The 20,708-nt window shown below is 40.0% G+C and overlaps 1 protein-coding gene across 1 annotated transcript in view; it reads left to right on the plus strand.

Moving 5' to 3' along the window:
• Positions 1 to 20,708, plus strand: part of Amfr (autocrine motility factor receptor) — a 51,756-nt gene that overhangs the window by 16,743 nt on the left and 14,305 nt on the right. Inside the window, exons 7-10 of the mRNA XM_008852749.1 lie at positions 3,030 to 3,163; positions 4,077 to 4,187; positions 10,059 to 10,249; positions 12,949 to 13,052. Of these exons, the coding sequence (XP_008850971.1) occupies positions 3,030 to 3,163; positions 4,077 to 4,187; positions 10,059 to 10,249; positions 12,949 to 13,052 (540 nt within the window). The remainder of the gene's footprint in view (positions 1 to 3,029; positions 3,164 to 4,076; positions 4,188 to 10,058; positions 10,250 to 12,948; positions 13,053 to 20,708) is intronic.

Raw genomic sequence — 20,708 nt, forward strand, 5'->3', positions numbered from 1 at the left:
GTAGTCATGGGCAGTTTGTTTATAAACCTGTCAAAGGAGCACTTATAAATTTTTGGGTTAGAGCATATTTGTAAATGTACTTTTTGAAAGTAACTTTGAAAACAAAGAAAACTAGTGTTTTGTTATATTTAGCTGTTTTTATTTTTAAAAATATTATTTTTATTTTATGCATATGAGTGTTTTGCCTGTATATTTGTAAATGTACCCATGTCATGCAGTGCATGCAGAGGACAGAAGAGGGAGTCGGATCATCTAGAACTGGAGTTACAGACAGCTGTTAGCTGCCATATGGGTGCTGGGAATCGAACCTGGGTCCTCTGCAAGAGCAATCAGTACTCTTAACCACTGAGCCATCTTCCAGCCCCAATTTTATTTTATTTTTTTAAAAATACTTTATAAGCTGGGTGTGGTGGTACATGCCTTTAATCCCAGCACTTGGGAGGCAGAGGTAGGTGGATTTCTGTGAGTTCGAGGCCAGCCTGGTCTACATAGCGAATTCCAGGCCAGCTGAGGCTAAAGGGAGACCCTGTCTCAAAAAGACAAAAACAAACAAACAAACAAACAAAAAACCCCACAAAACTTTATTACACCAGGTATGGCGGTGTATGCCTTTAATCCCAGCACTTGGGAGGCAGAGGCAGGGGATCTCTGTGAATTCAAGGCCAGCCTGGTCTACATAGTGAGTTGCAGGCCAGCTGGAGCTACATGGAGACTCTGTCTCAATAAGACCAAAAAAAAAAAATTACTACATTTGTTTATTGATTGATTGATTGTGTGTGTGTGTGTGTGTGTATGTGTTTATACGTACATACATGCCATAGTGTGTATGTGGAGGTCAGAGGACAACTTGTGAGTTAGTTCTGTTCTTCCACCGTGGTGTCTTAGGTATGGAGCTCAGGTCATGAGGCTTGGGGGCAAGTGCCTTTACCTGCTGAGCTATCTCGCTGACCTCTCAACTGCTTTGTTGAATTTATGAATTCTTGAATTCATAAATTAAGGTTATATTTTGGACATAGTCTGTGTTTGCTTGCTTGTTTGTTTATACAGTGCTGGGTATCAAACTCAGGGCCTCATGTATGGTAGGCAAGTACTCTGAACTATATTCCCTGCCAATTTTTTAAACTACTATGAACATTTTCTATGCTAGCAGCAGTTCTTCTGAGCTATTCTAATACTTTCAGGGTAAAACATTTATCACTTAGATATACTGTGGTTTAATTATCCATACCCTGTAACCGACTATTTAGAATTTATTCAATTGTTTTTAAGATATTTTAAGCCGGGCGTGGTGGCACACGCCTTTAATCCCAGCACTTGGGAGGCAGAGGCAGGCAGATCTCTGAGTTCAAGGCCAGCCTGATCTACATAGTGAGTTCCAGGACAGCTGGGGCTACAGGGAAACCCTGCCTCAAAAAAAAAAAAAAGATATTTTAAAACTTTTTTAAAAAGTCATGTATTAGTGTATATAAGTAGTCATATCCTGCTTTTTTTACTCAACAAATATTATTTACTCAGACATTTAACATTCAAACCTGCTTTATATGAAAATATGATAGTAGGGGCTGGAGAGATGGCTCAGCGGTTAAGAATACTAGTTATTCTTGCAGAAGACATGGGTTCAAATCCCAGCACCCACATGGCAGCTAACAACTGTCCAACTCCAGTCCCAGGGGATCTGACAGCCTCTTCTGTCCCCTGCAGACATTGCATGACACAGGTGCACTTACCTACATGCAGGCAATACACACATACACATAAAATGAAAAAAAAATTAAAAAAAAAGAAATATGATAGTAAAATATAATTATAAATTATTTCAGTAAGTATAGCTTGTGTTTATATAGATTATAAACTATATATTCCTGTGCTAGGCATCCTGTTCATGTCCATATTTGCTTTTTAGTAATTGCTGGGGTTGGAGATATAGCTCAGTTGATAGTGTTTGCCTAGCATGCTCGAAGCTGTGGGTTTGAGCCCTGTACCTGGGGTGAGGATGCACGCCTGCAGTTCCAGAACTCGAGAAGTAGAAGAAGCAGGAGGATTAGGAGATCGAGGCCATCCTTGGCTACATGTGAGATTGAGGCCAGCCTGGAGTACAGGAGACTTGCCCCCTCAAAAAAAAAGTGTGCATATGTGCATGCGTGCATGCGTGTGTGTGTGTGAGAAAGTTTGTATGGATGGACAACTTTTTGAATTAAGCTTTTAAATTTCTGGTTAGCTACTCAGGAAAGGTTGCTGGCAATGGGATGCCTAGTCTGAAGAGCCATTGTTTACATTGTTTACATTGTTTAGGGTAATCAAATAAATGCATTCACTTATTTACCAAAAGACTGTCCCATTTTACTTTCACCAGCCTTAACTTGTACATGAACTTTCCATCACTACCAAATTCACATTTCTATTCTTGTGTGACATATGTGTATATACATGTTTTGTGTATGTGTTTGGATGTGTTTGTGGAGGTCAGAGGTTAGTCTCTGGTGTCTTCTGGTATCCTCCACCGTAGTTACTATTATTTTTATTTATTTATTTTTATCTTCTGTGTATGAGTGTTTTGACTACATGTATCTTAATATACCATGTGTGCAATGCCTGCAGAGGCCAGAAAAGGGCATTGGATCCCCTGGAACTAGAGTTACTGATGGCTGTTAGCCACCATGTGGGTGCTGGGACCCGAACCTGCACCTTCTGTAAGAGCAGCCAGTCTTCTTAACTGCGGAGCCATCTCTCCATCCCCAGCCCATTTTATTTTTTGAAATAGGACTTCTTCACTGAATCTGGAGCTCACTGATTATCTAAACTGACCAATGAGTTCCGGAGTCCTCTTGTCTCCATTCCCCCAGCTCTGAGGTTACAAATGTACAGGGCCATGCCTGGCTTTTTATAGGAGCACAGAAGGTCCTAACTCAGGTTAGCTCAGGTCCTTATGCTTGTATGGCAAGCACTTTAGCCACTGAGCTATCTCTCCAGCCCTCACATTTGTTTTTATTGTATGTTTTACTCCTTTTTTTTTCCTTCTCTGTTTTAAGTTATTTGGCAACATCTGGTTATCTATGGCCAGCCTGGTCATCTTTATGCAACTTCGTTACCTGTTCCATGAGGTACAGCGTCGAATCCGTCGGCATAAGAACTATTTGCGTGTTGTTGGGAATATGGAAGCCAGGTAAGTGAGCACAAATAGATGTTGCCTAAGTTTGTGCATTTTAGCTCTTTTTGTTTTGCTTTGAGTTTTGGAGTTTTGAGACAAGGTCTCACTGAATAGCTTAGGCTGACATCAGCCTCACCGCTACTATACTCATCCTCTAGGCCAGCTTTAAACTATAACCTTCCTTCAGCTTGCTGCTGCAGGCATTATAAGTGTATGTCATGCACAACTTTCATTTTAGTTCATTTAATAATGCAGTTCTTAGGCAGCCACAGAACTTGCTTTTGTAAACTGGTAACGAGACAGCGAAGAGTACAGGCTGAGGTGTCAGACTGCTTCAGTGCAAATCCCTCTTAGATGCAGGGTGGTTTGGGGCAGTTTATTAACTTTATATGATCGTGACCTTATCTCTAAAATCGAGATGAATAGAACTTTCTTCCTGGAACTGTGGGGGGGCGGGGCGGGTTCCATGAGATATTAGGTTTTTACTCCTGTGTTGTTATCTGTCATCGTTACTGAGTGGAAGTTGTCTATGATCTTCTGCCATTTATGTTTCATCTCAGTTATGCTTAGTGCATGCATGTTTATGTGCATGCTTACTCACTAAAGAAGGCACTTGCCACCCTGAGGGTAACCCGAAGCCTAAATGTGCAGGGTTAGTGGGTATCCTTTTTGCTTCTTGGAGATAGTTTGGATCTCTCTTATTTCTCTGATTTGACTGGAAATGTACCCTGAAGGCTCTACTGTTACAGCAGAATTTCCGTGCTTCTTTCTCACTTGGTCTTTTAGGGGCATTATTATTATTATTATTATTATTATTTCGCTGATCAATTCTGCTGTGTAATGGTGCCATTATAAATGTGAAGTGTATAATGTGGTATACATATATGTATGTGATGGGTTCCTGCTGGACCTCTTATGTGTTTTACAGGTTTGCAGTTGCAACTCCAGAGGAGCTGGCTGTCAATAATGACGACTGTGCAATCTGTTGGGACTCAATGCAGGCTGCAAGGAAACTGCCCTGTGGACATCTTTTCCACAAGTAAGAACTTTTTGCACGGCTATGTGGGACTGGGGTTCTTTTTTTTTAATATTTTATTTATTATTTTTATTTTATGTATATAAGTGTATTGCCTGCATGTATGTGAGTGAACCCATGTTGTGCAATGCCACGGAGGTCAGAAGAGGGCTTTGGATTCCCCTGGAACTGGAGTTAAGGTGGGTTCATAGCCACCATGTGGGTGCTGGGAATCGATCCTGGGTCCTCTGCAGGAGTGGTCAGTGTTCTTAATCGCTGAGCCATCTCTCCAGTCCCAGGACTGGGGTTCTATCCTAGGGGTGTAAGTGCTTTTGAAAACAATCTCAGCAATGGAGTGAGGATGTTACCTCAGACTGGCTATGCTGCTTTGTCTGGTGTTTTTTTCCTGAGTCTCTTCCTTCCACCTGTAGACTGTACATCACCCACATTTGCCATCTTAATTTCTAGATGTATTAGCTGTCTTCATAATTTTTCTTTATTTAAGCTCTAAAGCTAACATATGCCTGTGAGATTCTTTTTAAAGGGGTTTTAGCTTATTACCTAACTAGGGAAAGAAAATCAATATATTTTTGCATTTTGCTCATATGCAGAAGCAGTGTGAAAACACTGCAGAAAAATGACTGAAATGCAATCAGACCAAGGCCCACATACCGGGCTGTGCTGTAAGTCTGCAAGCTTGAAGTGGATCTCTTATTCTCAGAGGTCTTATCAGGGCTGTTTAAATGATTCCTTGATGGATTTGGTTATTTCAATACATTTAATTTTCTTTGCCTTTTTTGTTTTCCTAATATCAGATGGGCTTTGGAGCTTATCCCACTCAACAGATGTCCTGACAGAATTTCTTTGTGTTAAAACTAGGTGCTTTGTTGGGCTGTGGGGATAAAATGGGAATGACAGATAAGGTCTCCATATTTGTGGCACTTACAGTCTAATAGAGGAGCTAGACTTGAATTAACTGGACACATTTAGAATGTGCAAGTCTGAATTGACCTATCTGCTTTATAGAAAAGGAACTTGGCTCTGAAGAATTAGTAACAAAGGAATCTGGCTCAAATTTGGAGGAAATGACTTTCGAGGATGAGCAGAAGTGAGCTGTGTGAAGGTGGGAGAGGATGTAAGATGGGAGACACAGGGAGCAGTTCCAGGAGTGCAGAAGCTGGTGTGTTGAGGGAACAAGAAAGAAGCCAGTACGTGGAACTCATGTAAGAGAGATGAGTGTCTGCCAAGGTAGGAGAAGCAGGCAGGGTCTGGAAGGGGGATGACACTGGAGTCTTTAGAGTGTAGGTTTGTGGATGAGACTTGTAGTTTGTAGCATCGGAGAGATTGACTGGGAACTACCATAGTGGCTCAGGTGTATTAAGAGTAACTGGAGCTGGATGTTGGAAGCTTGCTTGGGAGAAGAGGCTGGGTCTGAGAAGGATGGAAGGATATAGACTGACTGGCTGTGGGAGAGTGAGGAATAAAGGAGGCATCTTAGAGTCTCCCAGCCTCGCAGCATGGGTGATTACTGACAGTGCTGCTGTTCTCAAATATTGGAGAGATGCGAGAATTTGTACATACTTCCTAGAAACCTTTTAGTCTCATAGGAACTTAGAGGCTAGTTGAGAAGAATAAGAGTATCTCTTAGCCTAGAAAAGTTATTTTTAAGCATATGATTGATTTTAGGGCTTGATTATTTTAGAGAGTATAGGAGAAAGGGCCAGGTCTTGCAATGCTGCACTGGCTGGCCTTGAACTACAGGACTCAAATGATCCTCCGATATCAGCTGTCCCAAGTAACTGAGACTATAGCACACAATATGTGTCAAGCCAGGCTTTTAAAAAAAAATTTTTTTTAATTTTTGGTCTTTTTGAGACAGGGTCTCCCTGCAGCCCCAGTTGACCTGGAACTCACCGGGTAGACCAGGCTGGCCTTAAACTCACAGAGATCCTTCTGCCTCTGCCGCTGCCTCCCAAGTGCTGGGATTAAAGGCATGTACCACCATGCCCAGCTTAAGGCTTTTATTTTTGATTGAAGCAAAATTCAGATAGCATACAGTCAGCCATTTTGATGTGTGCAGTTCAGTGGTATTTTGTGGGTTTATAGCTGTGTAGCCACCACAACTTTCTGGTTTCAAAACTTCTTTTCCCAAGAATAATACCCCGTCCTCACTGGATAACCACTCCCCATTCTTTTTCCCTGACAATTACCCATCCACTTTCTGTCTCTATGGATTTGCCTGTCTGAACATTTTATAAGAAAGAACATATAATTTTATATAGTCATACAATGTGTGACTTTTCTTCTCTTAGCATATGTTTTTGAGATTATCCAAGCTATAGCTCTATCTTTGGGCCATTCAGAGAATAATAATGCTCTAAACATTTGGGAATGACTGTTGGAGTACTTACTTTTTAATTCCCTTTTGAATATCTTTAGGAATGGAATTACCGGATAGTATTATAATAATGTGTTTAACTTTGGGTTTGTGTGTGTATGTGTGTGTGCGCACGCATGCTGAAGATTGACTCTAGTGTCTCATAGTTGCTAGGTGAGTGCTCTACTATTGAGCTACAGCCAAACCTCAATTTTTAATTTATTAACATTTTTGTGTGTGTTTATGGTAGAGGTCAGAGAACAATCTTGGGAATCTTTGCCTTCCACCCTGAGGCAGGGTTTCTTTGTTGTTTGCCACTGTGCTACAGTAGACTAGCTGACTTGTTAGCTTCTGGCATTCTCTTCCCATCTTGTTATAGGAACATCAGCGTTACAGATATGCACTTCTCCACCAAGCTTTTTATGAGGTTTCTGGAGATTTGAACTCAGATGCTTACATGACAAGCATTTTACCTACTGAGCCATCTCCCCAGTTCCTGTGTTTAACTTCTTGAAGAACTGCCAGTTTTCCACAGCAGCTACACCAGCATATATTTCACCAGCAATCTATCAAGGATCCAGATTTTACACATGCTCACCAATACTTGTTATTATGTTAACTATAATGGGGGTGAAGTAGTATGTCACTGTGATAGTTGTATTTTGTTTTGTTTTGTTTTGTTTCTTTTTTAAGACAGGGTCTCATGTAGCCTGGGCTGGTTTTTAATTTGATACATAGTTGAGGGATGACCTTGAGCTCCTGATTCTCCTATCTCTACCTAACTCCACTGTACCTGGCTCGTTGTGATAATTGTTGTTGGGGTTTTTTTTTTTTTTTTTGGAAAAAAAAAAAACCAACACAACTATTCCTATAGTTCCAGCTGGCCTGGAACTTGCTATGTAGACCAGGGTAGCCTTGTTCTCACAGAGATCTGCCTACCTCTGTCTCCCGAGTGCTGGGATTAAAGGTGTGTGCCACCATGCCTGGCTTGTGAAAAATTTTTAAGTGATCCTTCTCAAATATATTTTTGTGATGATAGATAGATAGATAGATAGATAATATAAAACTTCATTTTCACCATCTAAGTATTATAGTTCAGGCATTAATCCATGCATATCATTGGGCAGAGTCTAGCCACCCTGTATTCCAAATCCAAACTGTCCCCATTAGACAGTCAGGCCCTATTATGCCCACCATTCTGTTTTCTGTCTTTATCAAGTTGACTATTTTAGTACTTCTGTTGACTTTGGGTTTATTTTATTCTTTGACTCTGGTTTAAAATTAGGTCACTGATTTGAGAGCCGCCTTCTTTTTAAGTATTTTAAGGTATAGATTTGCCTCTGAATACTGCCTTCTATATATCTCAAAAGTTTTTGAACTTTTGTTTTTAGTCCCATTTGTCTCAAAGTTGTTTTCTAATTTTCTAAGTGATTTCTTCTTTGATCCAGTGGTTGTTTATACTTAAGGCTTAATTTAAAAACACTCTTTTGGGCTGGAGAGATGACTCAATGGTTAAGAGCACTGCCTGTTCTTGCAGAAAACCTGGGTTCTAATCCCAGCACCCACATGGTGGCTAACAACTCTGTATAACTCCAGTTTCAGGGGATCTGATGCCCTCTTCTGTCCTCTTAAGGCACTGCATGACACAATTGCACTTACATGCAGGCATAACACTTATACACATTAAAAAAAAAAAAAAAAACCACACACAAAAAATAAAGCCACTTTTCTGCTTCATGTTGGCAAGCCATTGTAAGGTGGATCTTGGTTTGCTTCCCTTTGTAGCTTTGATAGTAGAGCCATATGATGCTCAGCTAAGCAAGTTCATTTTAATTTATGATAAATCCAAATGCCTAGATTTCAGCAGACAATAGCCAGAATATTTGTGTTATAAAGGGTTTTTATAAGATTTTAGAGTCTGGGGGGCTGAAGAGATGGCTCAGCGGTTAAGAACACTGGCTATTTTTGCACAAGACCCAGGTTTGAATCCCAGCACCCACATGGTAGCTAACAACTGTCCGTAACTCCAGCTCCAGGGGATCCAACAGCCTCTTCTGTCCTCCACAGGCATTGCATGACATGGGTGCACTTACCTACATGCAGGCAATACACACATACACATAAAATAATAAATAAAATATATAAAAAGAGATTTTAGAGTCTGGTGACTATATAATTACATTTTTAAGTATCATACAAAGACAGTGGACTTATGATTACAAAGAAAAGTGTTTTCTCTGGTGATCATCACATGATGAGACTTTCCTTTGTAACTTTATGCATATGTTTACAGACATTTTTAAGAAAAAGGCACTCAAGGGGCTGGGGAGATGACTCAGTGGTTAAAGTGCTTGCTGTGCAAGCATGAAGACCAGAGTTTGGAGCCCTAGAATCCATGTAAATGTGGCAGCTCCCCTGTAATTCTGATGCATGGAAGACAGAGATGGGAGCCCCAGAGCAAACTGGATAGCTGTACTAGTGGTGTTGGTAAACGCAGTTCAATTCAGAGACCCTGCTTCAATGAACAAGGTGGAGCCACTAAGAAAGATTCCTGATGCAAACTTCATACCCACACATACGCATGAGAAAGAAAAAAGAAGGCACACAAAATACTTTTTAAAAAATTCTTGAACTCTTGGAGAAAGATAATGAACTCTTTGGGAAAGCCTGAGTGAGCACTTCATCCGGCATCTCCTTTTTCATTGGAGAGAACTGGTCCAGAGAGATTGAAAGATTTGTCAGAGTCTCACAGTGTCTGCATTGTGGCCAAGCCTTGCATTTTCTACTTTATTCTCTAGGACGCTTCCCTTTAATGGACATCACAAGTATTTAGTGAAAGTCTACTATAATTAGGGCATTATTTCCTAAGAGGGTTAGCAAAGCTTTTAGCTTTGTTGGAAAGCAGAATGTAAGGGGAAGAGGGTGGAGGAAAGGGAGGTGGTAAATGTGTGGAAGTGGCTGCAGGTGACCTTGGTGAGGACGGAAGAAAGGAGCTGGGAGACTGACTTCATGAAAAAGTGGGTAATTGGTCTTGGCACATCAGGCTCCAGGGAAGTGAATTGGAAAGAGAGGGATGAATTAGTCACAGTTTTGAAGACAAGACCATATTTGTGGGTAGCTAAAGCAGTAAACAGGAAGATCACTAGAGTAGAGGACTGAGGATGGAAGAGACAGATTATTGGATGACTGAGCCACATGGATATTGAAGTCGCCATATAGAGTCCAAGAGGAAGATGACAAGCCATCCTGTGAAGTGATTGAGGAGGGGCAGTGACTAGGAGAGTGGGAGACAACTGTAATAGTGGAGTCAGTGTTCACAGCAGGTTGTGCTAGAGTGTATTAGAGTGGAGTAGGGCGAAGAGGTGACATGTTTGTCAGCATCTGGATCTCACTAGTGGTAAATAGAAATACAATAAATTTGGAAAATACATGTGATCACAGAGTACTTCTAGTGAATTCTCACTTAATACACTAAGGAACAGTTATGTTCATTTATCATCCTTTGGACTCTCTGATAGCTCCTGCCTTCGTTCCTGGCTAGAACAAGACACATCCTGTCCAACATGCAGAATGTCTCTTAATATTGCTGACAGTAATCGTGCCAGGGAAGACCATCAAGGAGAGAACTTGGATGAGAATTTGGTTCCTGTAGCAGCTGCTGAAGGCAGACCTCGCTTAAACCAGCACAATCACTTCTTCCACTTCGATGGTAAAATGGTTTCAGCTTCCAAAACTACTCTGGGGGTTTTCTATCCTAAGGGGACACTGTTTGGATTAAAAATTGCTTTGTATAGATAAGTATTACTTAAAATTTTTAAATTACATTTATTTATTGTGAGTGTGCACACATGTGTGCACATGTATGTACAAATTCCAGGGTGTACCTGTGGAGGTCAGAGGACAACTTGTGAGACTTGGTTATCTCTTTCCACCATGTGGATCCTGGAGATTGAGTTTGAGTTGTCAGCCTTGGCAGCAAGTACATTTACCTGCTGAACAGCCTTACAATTACATTTTAATTATATATAACATACATCATTTTTTTTCTGAGTTTGTGTTACTTCACTTAGTATAACAGTTTCTAGTTCCATCCTTTTACCTGCATATTTCTTTTATATTTTTTTTTTTTGAGACAGGGTTTCTCTGTATATCTCAGGGTAGCCTTGAACTTGGGATCCTCCTGCTTCAATCTCCCTAGCATTGGGATTACAGGCCTGTACCACCATGCCGGAACTGTACTTCAGTTTTAATTGAAACTGTTCAGGGTGGATGGATGGGTAGGTAGAACTGAGGTGTTATTCAGTACCATCATAAGTGGGATAAGGTGAGGAGGTGGAGGTAGTAAAACAAAGTTAGCTATGCCTTCAAGGAGCCCACCTAATGAGCTTAATAGTCTTTGCTAATAATTGGTTGCATTAATATGGTATTTGAGCATCTAATAAAGGGTCCTTATGTAGCCTTCCCAGGGAGTACCCTGTTGCTTTGTTAATACAAGCATGACTGTTCTTGCCTCTTAGCAGTTTGGAAACGGAGCAAAACAATTGTACTAAAATTCTAAGGCTGTGGTCACTGTATTGGGCAAATTATCTTCCCTTGATTCACATGCACCATATAGATATTGAGTCTGTCCGTTCCAGTGCCACTACACTGTGTGAATTCCTACTCTGGAATTTTCTTAGGAAGGATGCTTTTGAGACTGATTTGAGTCTCCAAGAGTGAAGTATGGTGAGTGTTGGTGCACTCTTAAAAGGCCTGCGGGGAACAGAGTGATTAGATGAGGCTTTTAAAGAGCCTGTTTTGCCTCCTAATTAAGACCTGTACTGGGTACAACTTTTTTTCTTTTTCAGTACTAGGGATTGAATCTAAGGCCTTACACATGGTAGGCAAGCTCTTTACCACTGAGCTGTATTTTTAGCCCTTTTTCTATTTTCTATTTTGACAAGGTCTCATTGAGTTGCCTAGGCTGATCTTAAACTATCTTAGTAGCTCAAGCTGGCTTTGAACTTGTTATCCTCCTGCCTCAACCTCTTGAGTAGTTAGAATTATAGTCTTGCACCACCAGACCTGGCCTATAGGTATAACTTCTGAAATGTATTAGCAGATCTGTAGTAGCAGATCTTGAAAATGGATCCTAGCTATAGAAGATGTTATTTTGTTAGTTGTTATTACAAAACTATAGTCAGAGTCATCTTTGTCCCTTGTATGTGCTTGAAATTAGTACCCTTTTATAACAAATACCTTTTATTTGGCGAGACCTTTTGTGTCCCATTCCTTAGTTCAGCATTGTAAAGGAATGAAGCAGCACCCTACATGTGCAACTTGATTATGAGGTGTTTATCACACAGCTGACACATGATGGCTTTATATTCCTGTTTCCCTTTTCCCAAGAGAAGCAACAGAAACAGCAGCCTTCATGATGTCATCACCCCATAAACCTGTATTATAGAACTCTGAAAAGAATTTTGAATCCAAAAACTATGGCCCTTTTTTTTTTTTTTTTTTAAGGTAGGGTTTCACTGTGTAGCCTGGCAGGCCTGGAATTTACAATTCGGAGTAGGCTGGGTTCAAACTCAGAGATCCACTGCCTCTGCTTCTGCTGCTGCCTCCTGAGTGCTGGGATTAAAGGTGGTATACCACTACTCCTGGCCCAAGGTCAGATCCTTAAATCATACATTTTTTTTTTTTAAGATTAAAAAAAAATGTGTATGTGTTTGTGTCGGTGTGTGAGTACCTGCACATGAGTGCAGTTGCCCTCTGAGGCTGGAAGAAGGTGTCAGATCCCTGTAATTCAAGTTATAGGCAGTTGTGAGCTGCCATGTGGGCTCAGGCCCTCTGCAAGAGTAGCAAGTGATCTTAACTCCTGAGCCAGCTTCCTTAAATTGTATTTTTAAGAAGAAAATATTTCATGAATATTATCTCCAGATGAGTAATTTATGTCTTGGTGTGAGACAGGAGTGAAAATCAGCTATTGAGGCAGCTGGGGGGCCATGGGAACTTTCCTTAGGTTCCTTACTGAAAGAGTGGATTAGGGGTGGGGTGGATCTAGGCTCTGCAGAGCAGGGAAAGCTGCTAGAGTAGTGCTTTAGAGTCTGACTATGGGCTTCCTACCTTACTGTCTCATTAAACTATGTAAACTAAACTAACTTCTTAGTGCCTTGGAGATCAAAGATCAACACAAAACCTAGAGTGAGATCTCCAAGAAGAATAAAATGAGAGGAATGGAAAGTACCATGTAGGTTTTAGTGAGGATGAAATGAACGAATCTGAGTAAAACACTTGGCCAAAAAGGCCTGGCAGAAAATAAGCCCTCAGTGAATAGCAGCTGTTGCTAGAGTGGCTGAGTAGCATAGATGACATAGGGCAGAGACCAGGGCTCTAATTCTTGTGCTGGACTCTGGTTTGTTTTAGGGTCCCGGATTGCGAGCTGGCTGCCGAGTTTTTCAGTTGAAGTGATGCATACTACCAACATTCTTGGCATTGCACAGGCCAGTAACTCCCAGCTAAATGCAATGGTAAGAACTGCTAACTGCTTTCAGATGAGAGCTGGTGAATAATTAAGAGGGCAGCAAAAGCTCTGGGGTATGTGCTCAGTGTATATGACCTTACTGGTTTTATTCTTATTTAGTAGAACAGCAAAGTTTTCAAGGACCTCCTCTTCCCGCCTCTTTCCTCCCTTCCCCTCTCCTCCCCTTCCATGTCCTCCCTTTCTCTTGCTTTTCTTTCCCCTCCCTCCCTCCCATTCTTATTCAGGAGATTGAATCCAGGGCCTTGCATGTGCAAAAACATGTACTGTACCACTGAGCTGTATACCTGCAGTGTCATCAAGGGACATGAGTCTCTTAAGAAGGGTGGTTTCTGGTTTCCCTGAGGCAGATTATAAGCACAAATAAGGTAATTGTTGGTAGTGAGTAGTGCTTAGATGGCAGTAAGGCAGGCAGTAGAAACCAATCTGAAAGCTGGCATTCATTTTACTTCTGATGTATAGTATAACCTTTAATGAGTATTGTTACGTTTACTTAACTGTAACCTATGCCTACATTGAGACTACTTGATTTGAACCAAAAATTTGGAAGGATTATTGACAGGAGTGAATGATGTATTGTCTATAAAAATTGTATGAGGTCTATCAAGGACATATTTTGTACCTCTGTCCCTGAAAAGAGAGAGAGAGAGAGAGAGAGAGAGAGAGAGAATATGTGTGCATGCCTTATAGAATCAGATAAGCTGTTGGCTTAAGGAGATAGTTCAAATACTTCATAGTTCTTTGTATTTTAACAAAGGCGTGTATTTTTCTTTTACAGCAAAATTTCACTCTTGCTAAAATCTAGTGTTAATGTTATATTATATGCAGGACTCTGACAGTGCCTCTTTGTACCTCTTTGTACCAGGGCTTCTGGCTGACTTAGATAAATTGTCTTGGCCAGCAGCTCAGAAGGTCATTGATTCATTTGTTGATTTGTCACTCTTAATTTCTCTGTCAAATTGGTGCTAAAATTCTCTGTGACTGGACTGTGCTTGAGCTTAGTACCTACAGTGTCATCAAGGGAGACATGAGTCCTCTCAAGAAGGGTTTGCATGTGAGCTGAAAGGTTAAGATGACGCAGATGTGTGGGAAGAAAGCAGTGGGTATAGCTGCTAGGCTGTTGGTGAGGAGTGCTGGGAACTCAGAGGTTGCCCTGCTAGAGCAGATTGAGGCTTATCACTAACTTGAGACAGTACAGAGATTTTCCATATACCCTTCCCCAACATGTACGTGGCTTCCCTATTATCAACATCTCCTACAGGAATATTATGTTATTATAATTGGTATATACATTGATACAACACAGTCACACTGTAATTTTTGTTAAAGTTTAATTAATGCAAATTTGGACATAATAATGAATATCCACCATTACAATATCATTCAGAATATTTTTCATTGTCCTGAAAGTGCTGTATGCTTCACCTGTTCATTCATCCTCTCCCTCTGGAAGCCACTAACCTTGTTACTAACTCCATAGCTTTGCTTTTTCAGAACGTCAGACTGTTGGGATCATACAGCCTTTCCAGGTTGGCTTCTTTGACCTAGCAATTTATATATAAGGTTCCCCCATGTCTTTCATGGATTAATAGCTCATTACTTTTAAACACTGAATAATATGTCATTATCTGCATGTGTAATAGTTTATAATAGTTCATGTATTTTTTAATAAAACTTTTGGAATGCTTTAGTCAATGGAATGGAAGTATAACAAATGAATTTTAAAGTACAGTCGATACATATGAGTAAGCTCTAACACAAAGGTACCACACCTCACAATGAAAATACAGTCAGATGGGGGGCTGGAGAGATGGCTCAGTGGTTAAGAGCACTGACTGCTCTTGCAGAGCACCCAGGTTCAATTCCCAGCACCCACATGGTGGCTACGAACCATCCTTAACTCCAGTTCAAGGGGAATTCGATGCCCTCTTCTGACCTCTGCGGCAGTGCATGACATGGGTGCACTCACATGCATGCAGGCAATACACTCATACTCATAAAATAGTAATAAATAAAATAATTAAGAAAAATTAAAAAAAAAAAGAATACAGTCAGATGGAAGACAGCCAAAGTCTAAATCAGAGAGTTGGGGAGGGATGCATATGGGACAGGAAGAGACCTGGAACTGGCTTTTCAAGATGTACTCCACTGATGCCTTCCACTTCTGGACTTGCTAGACTCTGGCTGGATGGTTGGAATATATTCTGGTATTTGGTCCATGAACAGCAACAAGAGGATCTGTTGTGTCTGGAATCGGGAAAGAGCTCAGAATCTTGGGAAGACTCCAGGCACTAAATTCCTTGATGAACAGACATTATAAGAGCACAAGAGCTCCAAGACACCAATGGCACCACAACAGAGACCATGAAGAATTATTCAGGTTACTCCTTCACTGGAAGGTCAGACTGGAGTAACTGCAGGAAGGTCTTCATGGAAACTTGAGCCTGTACAGAGGAAGTAACACATCCAGGCATTGGAAACAATTTTTAAAAAATATTTTTATTTTATGTGTATGAGTGTATTGCTTGCATGTGTGTAAGTGCACTTGTGTTGTGCAATGCCCAAGGAGGTCAGAAGGGGGTGTTGGATCCCCTGGAACTGGAGTTAGGGATGGTTGTTAGCCGCCATGTGGGTGATAGGAATCAAATCTGGGCTCTCTGTAAAAGCAGTCAGTGCTCTTAACAGATGAGCCATCTCTCCAGACCCCAGGAACAATTATTTTAAAGATTTATTTTTGTTTTATCTGTATGAATGTTTTGCTTGCATGTATGTGCACCACGTGTGTGCCTGATGCTGGAGGAAGTCAGGGGGCATTGACTCCCTTAAAACTGGAGTTATGGACAGTTGGTAGTTGCTGTGTGGGTACTGGGACCCGAACTCAGGTCCTCTGCAGGAGCAGCCAGTGCTCTTAATTAATTGATGAGCCATCTCTAACCTCTGTACACCTCTTTTTTTATTTTGGTCTTTTTGAGACAGACCCTATAGCCCCAGCTGTCCTGGAACTCCCTTTGTAGACCAGCAAGCTGACCTCAAACTCACAAAGATCTGCCTGCCTATGCCTTCCAAGTAAGTGCTGGGATTAAAGGTGTGTGCCACTACGCCCAGCTTCCTCTGTGCGCTTCTTAAAGTACTTCTTGCTTTCAATTTTGGCAATTATGAACAAAATTGTTGTAAACATCTGTGTGCAGACTTTAAAGTTTTTAATACTGAAAAATGTGGTTACTAGACAAAATGTTAATATGCTTAGTTTTAAAAGCATGTTTTAGTATTTTTATTTTATATGTATGAATGTATTGCCTGCATATATGTAGTAAGTGCACCCATGTTGTGCAGTGCCCATGGAAGTCAGAAGAGGACGTTGGATCCCCTAGAACTGGAGTTACAGATAATTGTTAACCGCCCTGTGGGTGCTGGGAACCAAACCTGGGTCCTTTTCAAGAGCAGCTAGTGCTGTTAACCAGAGTCATTTCTCCTGCCCCATATGCTTAGTTTTATTAGAAGCTGCCCTGTCTCCCATTTTGTATTCTCACCATCAGTGAATGAGAATCCCTTAGCATTCTTGTTAGGATTTAGTGTTGTTAGTGTTCCAGAATTTGTCTATTCTGATAGGTTTATAGTGTTACTAGTTTTCATTTTGTTTTGGTTTTTTGAGACAAGGTCTGGCCATGCCAATCAGGCTGTTCTTGAACGTGTGGTTCTCAGGTGTGTGCTGAAAACTGCTGGTTTGGCAACCTGTTGTAATTAAGATGAGGAACAACTTCCGTGCTTATGTGCCATCTGTATGTCTTCTTGGATGAGGTGTCTGCAAAGTCTTACGCCCATTTTTAAATCAGTTTCTGCTCCGTAGTTGAAGTTTTTAAGAATTGTTTGCGTGTTTTGGGCTTCCATCCTTTCTTAGATGTCTTTTGTGATTTTTTTTCCAAATTCTGTGGCTTTATTTTGTTCTCTTATGCATAACTGAATTTGTGATTCTCCTTCCCCAGCCTCCTAAGTGCTGATATCACAAATACGTGACCTCACCCAGAGCACTCAGAACTTTTTAATTCTAATGAAGTCCAATTTATCAGTTACTTGTTTTCATAAACTGTGCTCTTAGTATTACAGTTAAAGTCACCTAGTTTTCTTCCATGCTATCTTCTAGGAAATATTATGTATTTTTATTTTACAGTAGCTCTATAATATATTTTGAGTTGATTTTTGTGAAGGGTGCGAGGTCTGTGCCTAGGTCCATGGTTTTGCTTGTGGGTGCCCAGTTGTTCCAGTATCATTTGTTGATTGAAAAGACTGTCTTTGCTTTATTATATTGCCTTTGCTTTTTATCAGAAGTTGAGAAGAACTGACACCCTGACAGTTCTGGGTATTCTTACTCATGAACATGGATCTCTCCATTTATTTCATTGTTGTTTTTACTTCATTAAAGTTTTGTAGTTTTCCTTATATAGATGTTATATGTATTCTGTTTGTTTGTACTTAAATATTTTATTTTGGGGTTGCTTAAATGTTTTAAATTTTCAATCCCACTTGTCTGTTCATTGCTGATTTACAGAAATGTGACTGACTTTCATATAATAACCTTGTATCTTGCAACCTATTCTGGTATAATTGGTTATGAATTCTAGGAGTTTGTTGGTTGCTTCAGACTTTTTGTGCAGGTAATCAGGCCACCCGCAAATAAACAGTTATACTACTTTCTCGTCTCTGTACTGTATTTCCTTTTCTTGTCTTTTAGCACTAGCTAGAGTTTCCAGTAAGGTGTTGAAAAGCAGTGGTTAGGGGCGATGTCCTTGCTATTTTACTCATTTTAGGAAAGCTTCATGTTTCTCACCATTAAGTATGATTTTTAGCTGTAGGTGTTTTTTTGTTTTTGTTTTTGTTTTTGTTTTTTAAAAGATATTCTTCATCAATTTGAGAAAGTTTCTCTCTATTCCTGGTTTACTAAAAGTTTTGTCATGAATGGGTACTTGATTAAGTGCTTTTTCTGCATATATTGATATGATTGATTTTTCTTTTTTAGCTATTAATGTGGTAGGTATACTCAAATTGTACATTTCTTCTTGTGTGAATTTTAATATTATAAGAAGTAATCTGTAGTTATCTATCTATCATCTATCTATCTATCTATCTATCTATCTATCTATCTATCTATCTATCTATCTATCTATCTGTGTGTGTATGTATGTATACGTTATCCTCCCCCTCCCTATATAGGAATGTTTCTGGTACAGGATGAACATCAGTAATTTGAAAAGTTTGAAATCTAAAATGAACTAAAATCTAAAATTTTCTAAGTACCATCATGTTAGTGCAAAGTTCTTCATTTGACCTCATCTAATGTTGCAATCACAACATAGCTGCACTAAAAATACTGTGTGAAATGATCTTCAAGCTATATGAAGGGGCTATATTTGAAACATAAAATGAGTTTTGTGTTTAGACTTGGGTCTATTTCCTACAAATTTCATTATCCCGATACACATTTGTTCCAAAATAAAAAATCGAAAATTTGAAATACTTCTAGACCTAATCATTTTGGACAAGGGATAATCAATCTGTATTAATAATTTGCCTCCTTTTTCTTATTTTCAATTTAGTTAGATTGACTTTGTTGATCTTTTCAAGGACCAGATTTTACTTTGTTGGTTTTTCTTTTTTTCTTTTTTAATTTCAATTCCTGTTGTTATCCTTATGATTTCTTGCTTATGTTCAATTGATTGATGGTGTTGTATATGTCATTTGTTTTTGTTGTTTTATTTTTGTGGTCTTTATTTTGTATTTTTGAGACAGAGACTTGTGTAGCTCAGGCTGATCCTGCTATGTAGTAAAGAATGATCTTGAGTTTCTGATTTTTCTGTCTCTGTCTGCCCAGTGCTGGGATCACAGAAATGTGCCACCACACCTGATTTTATGTAGTGCTGGGGACCGAACACAGCTTTTTGTGGTTTTGGAAGGTTGAAACTTAAATGAGTTTTAGAGTTTTTCAAAAATATGCATTTAGTGCCATACAGTGCCTCTAAATATCGCTTTCTCTGGAACTCACAAGTTTGAGTAGGTTTAGTAGCCTCATTTCCCTCCCCTCATCCATCCTCCCTTCTTTTGTGGGACTGGGGATTAAACCTAAGACCTTGTGCATACAACACAAGCCCTCTGCTACTGAGCTATATCCCAGTCCCTTAAAAAATGTTTTTTTAATGTCTTTTTATTTTGAGACAGGGTTTCACTAAATGGCCCAGGCTGGCCTTGAAGTCACTTTATATTCCAGGCAGGTTCTGAACTTGAATCGTCCCACCTCAGTCTCCCAAGTAGCTGAGATTATAGGCTCTATACCATGAGGCCCAGCTTGTAAGTTCATTTTCATTTGGTTCCAACTGGTCAAAATATTTCTCTTGAGATGTCTACTTTGACCTATGTTATTTATAAGCATGTTGTATAGTCTCTGTGTACTTTGTCTAGGTGAACATTTTATGTAAGTATGTAGGTGCATAGTCTGCTGTTCTTGGAGTGAATTAGCTTGTAGGCGTTGATTAATCCAGTTGATTAATGGTGATTGATTGTGTTGCTGAGCTTAGCTCTGTCCTCACTGATTTTCTGCCTGTTGGATTTCCAGTAGGGGATATTGAAATATTTATCTCTGATGGGGAATTCATCCATTTCTTCTGGCAATTCTTTTATTTATTTATTTATTTATTTATTTATTTATTTATTTGTTATTTATTTATATGTCTTTTTGAGACAGAGTCTCCCTGTAGCCCCAGCTGTCCTGGAACTCACTATGTAGACCAAGCTAGCCTCGAACTTACAAAGATCTGCCTGCCTGTGTTTCCCAAGTGCTGGGATTAAAGGCATGTGCCACAACACCCGGCCCTCTTTTTCTCTTTATATTTTTTCAGCATTTTATTTTTTAAATTTTACGTTTATGACTGTATTGCCTACATATATGTAAGTACACCTATGTCATGCAATGCCCACAGAGGTCAGAAGAGGTCCCCCTGGAACTGGAGTTATGGATGGTTGTTAGCCTCCATGTGGGCAGTATGAATCAAACCCAGGTTCTCTGCAAGAGCAGCTAGTGCTCTTAACCACTGACCCATCTCTCCAACCCTACAGTACTCTGTTGTTAGGTGTTTGATGTGTTAGGGATGTTGTTTTCAGCAGTCACCCCTTTATAATGATGTGCCCCTGTTACACCCTTTTTGTTTATCCTGGGTAACTTTGCCTTGTTTTAAAATGTGCACTGTGAAATCAATATAGCTGGCTCTGCTTTCTTTTAGGGTTTCTTCATTTCCTCCTAATCTGTATTTTTATTTAAAACTGATATTTTATAGACAACATACAGCTAGATCTTGTGTTTTGAAAATTCATTGTGGGGGCTGGAGAGATGGCTCAGTGGTTAAGAATACTGGCTGTTGGACTTGGGTTCCAATCCCAGCACCTACATGGCAGCTAACAACTATCTGTAACTCCAGTTCCAGGGGATCCGACAGCCTCTTCTGTCCTCCGTGGGCATTGCACTACACGGGTGCACTTACCTACACAGGCAATACATGCATACACATAAAATGAAAAATTTTAAAAAATCATTTAAAAAAGAAAATTCATGGGGCTGGAGAGGTGGCTCAGCAGTTAAGAACACTGACTGTTCTTGCAG

The sequence above is a fragment of the Nannospalax galili genome, unplaced genomic scaffold (genome assembly GCF_000622305.1).
Source record: "Nannospalax galili isolate Female #2095 unplaced genomic scaffold, S.galili_v1.0 scaffold1007, whole genome shotgun sequence".
Lineage (NCBI taxonomy): Eukaryota > Metazoa > Chordata > Mammalia > Rodentia > Spalacidae > Nannospalax > Nannospalax galili.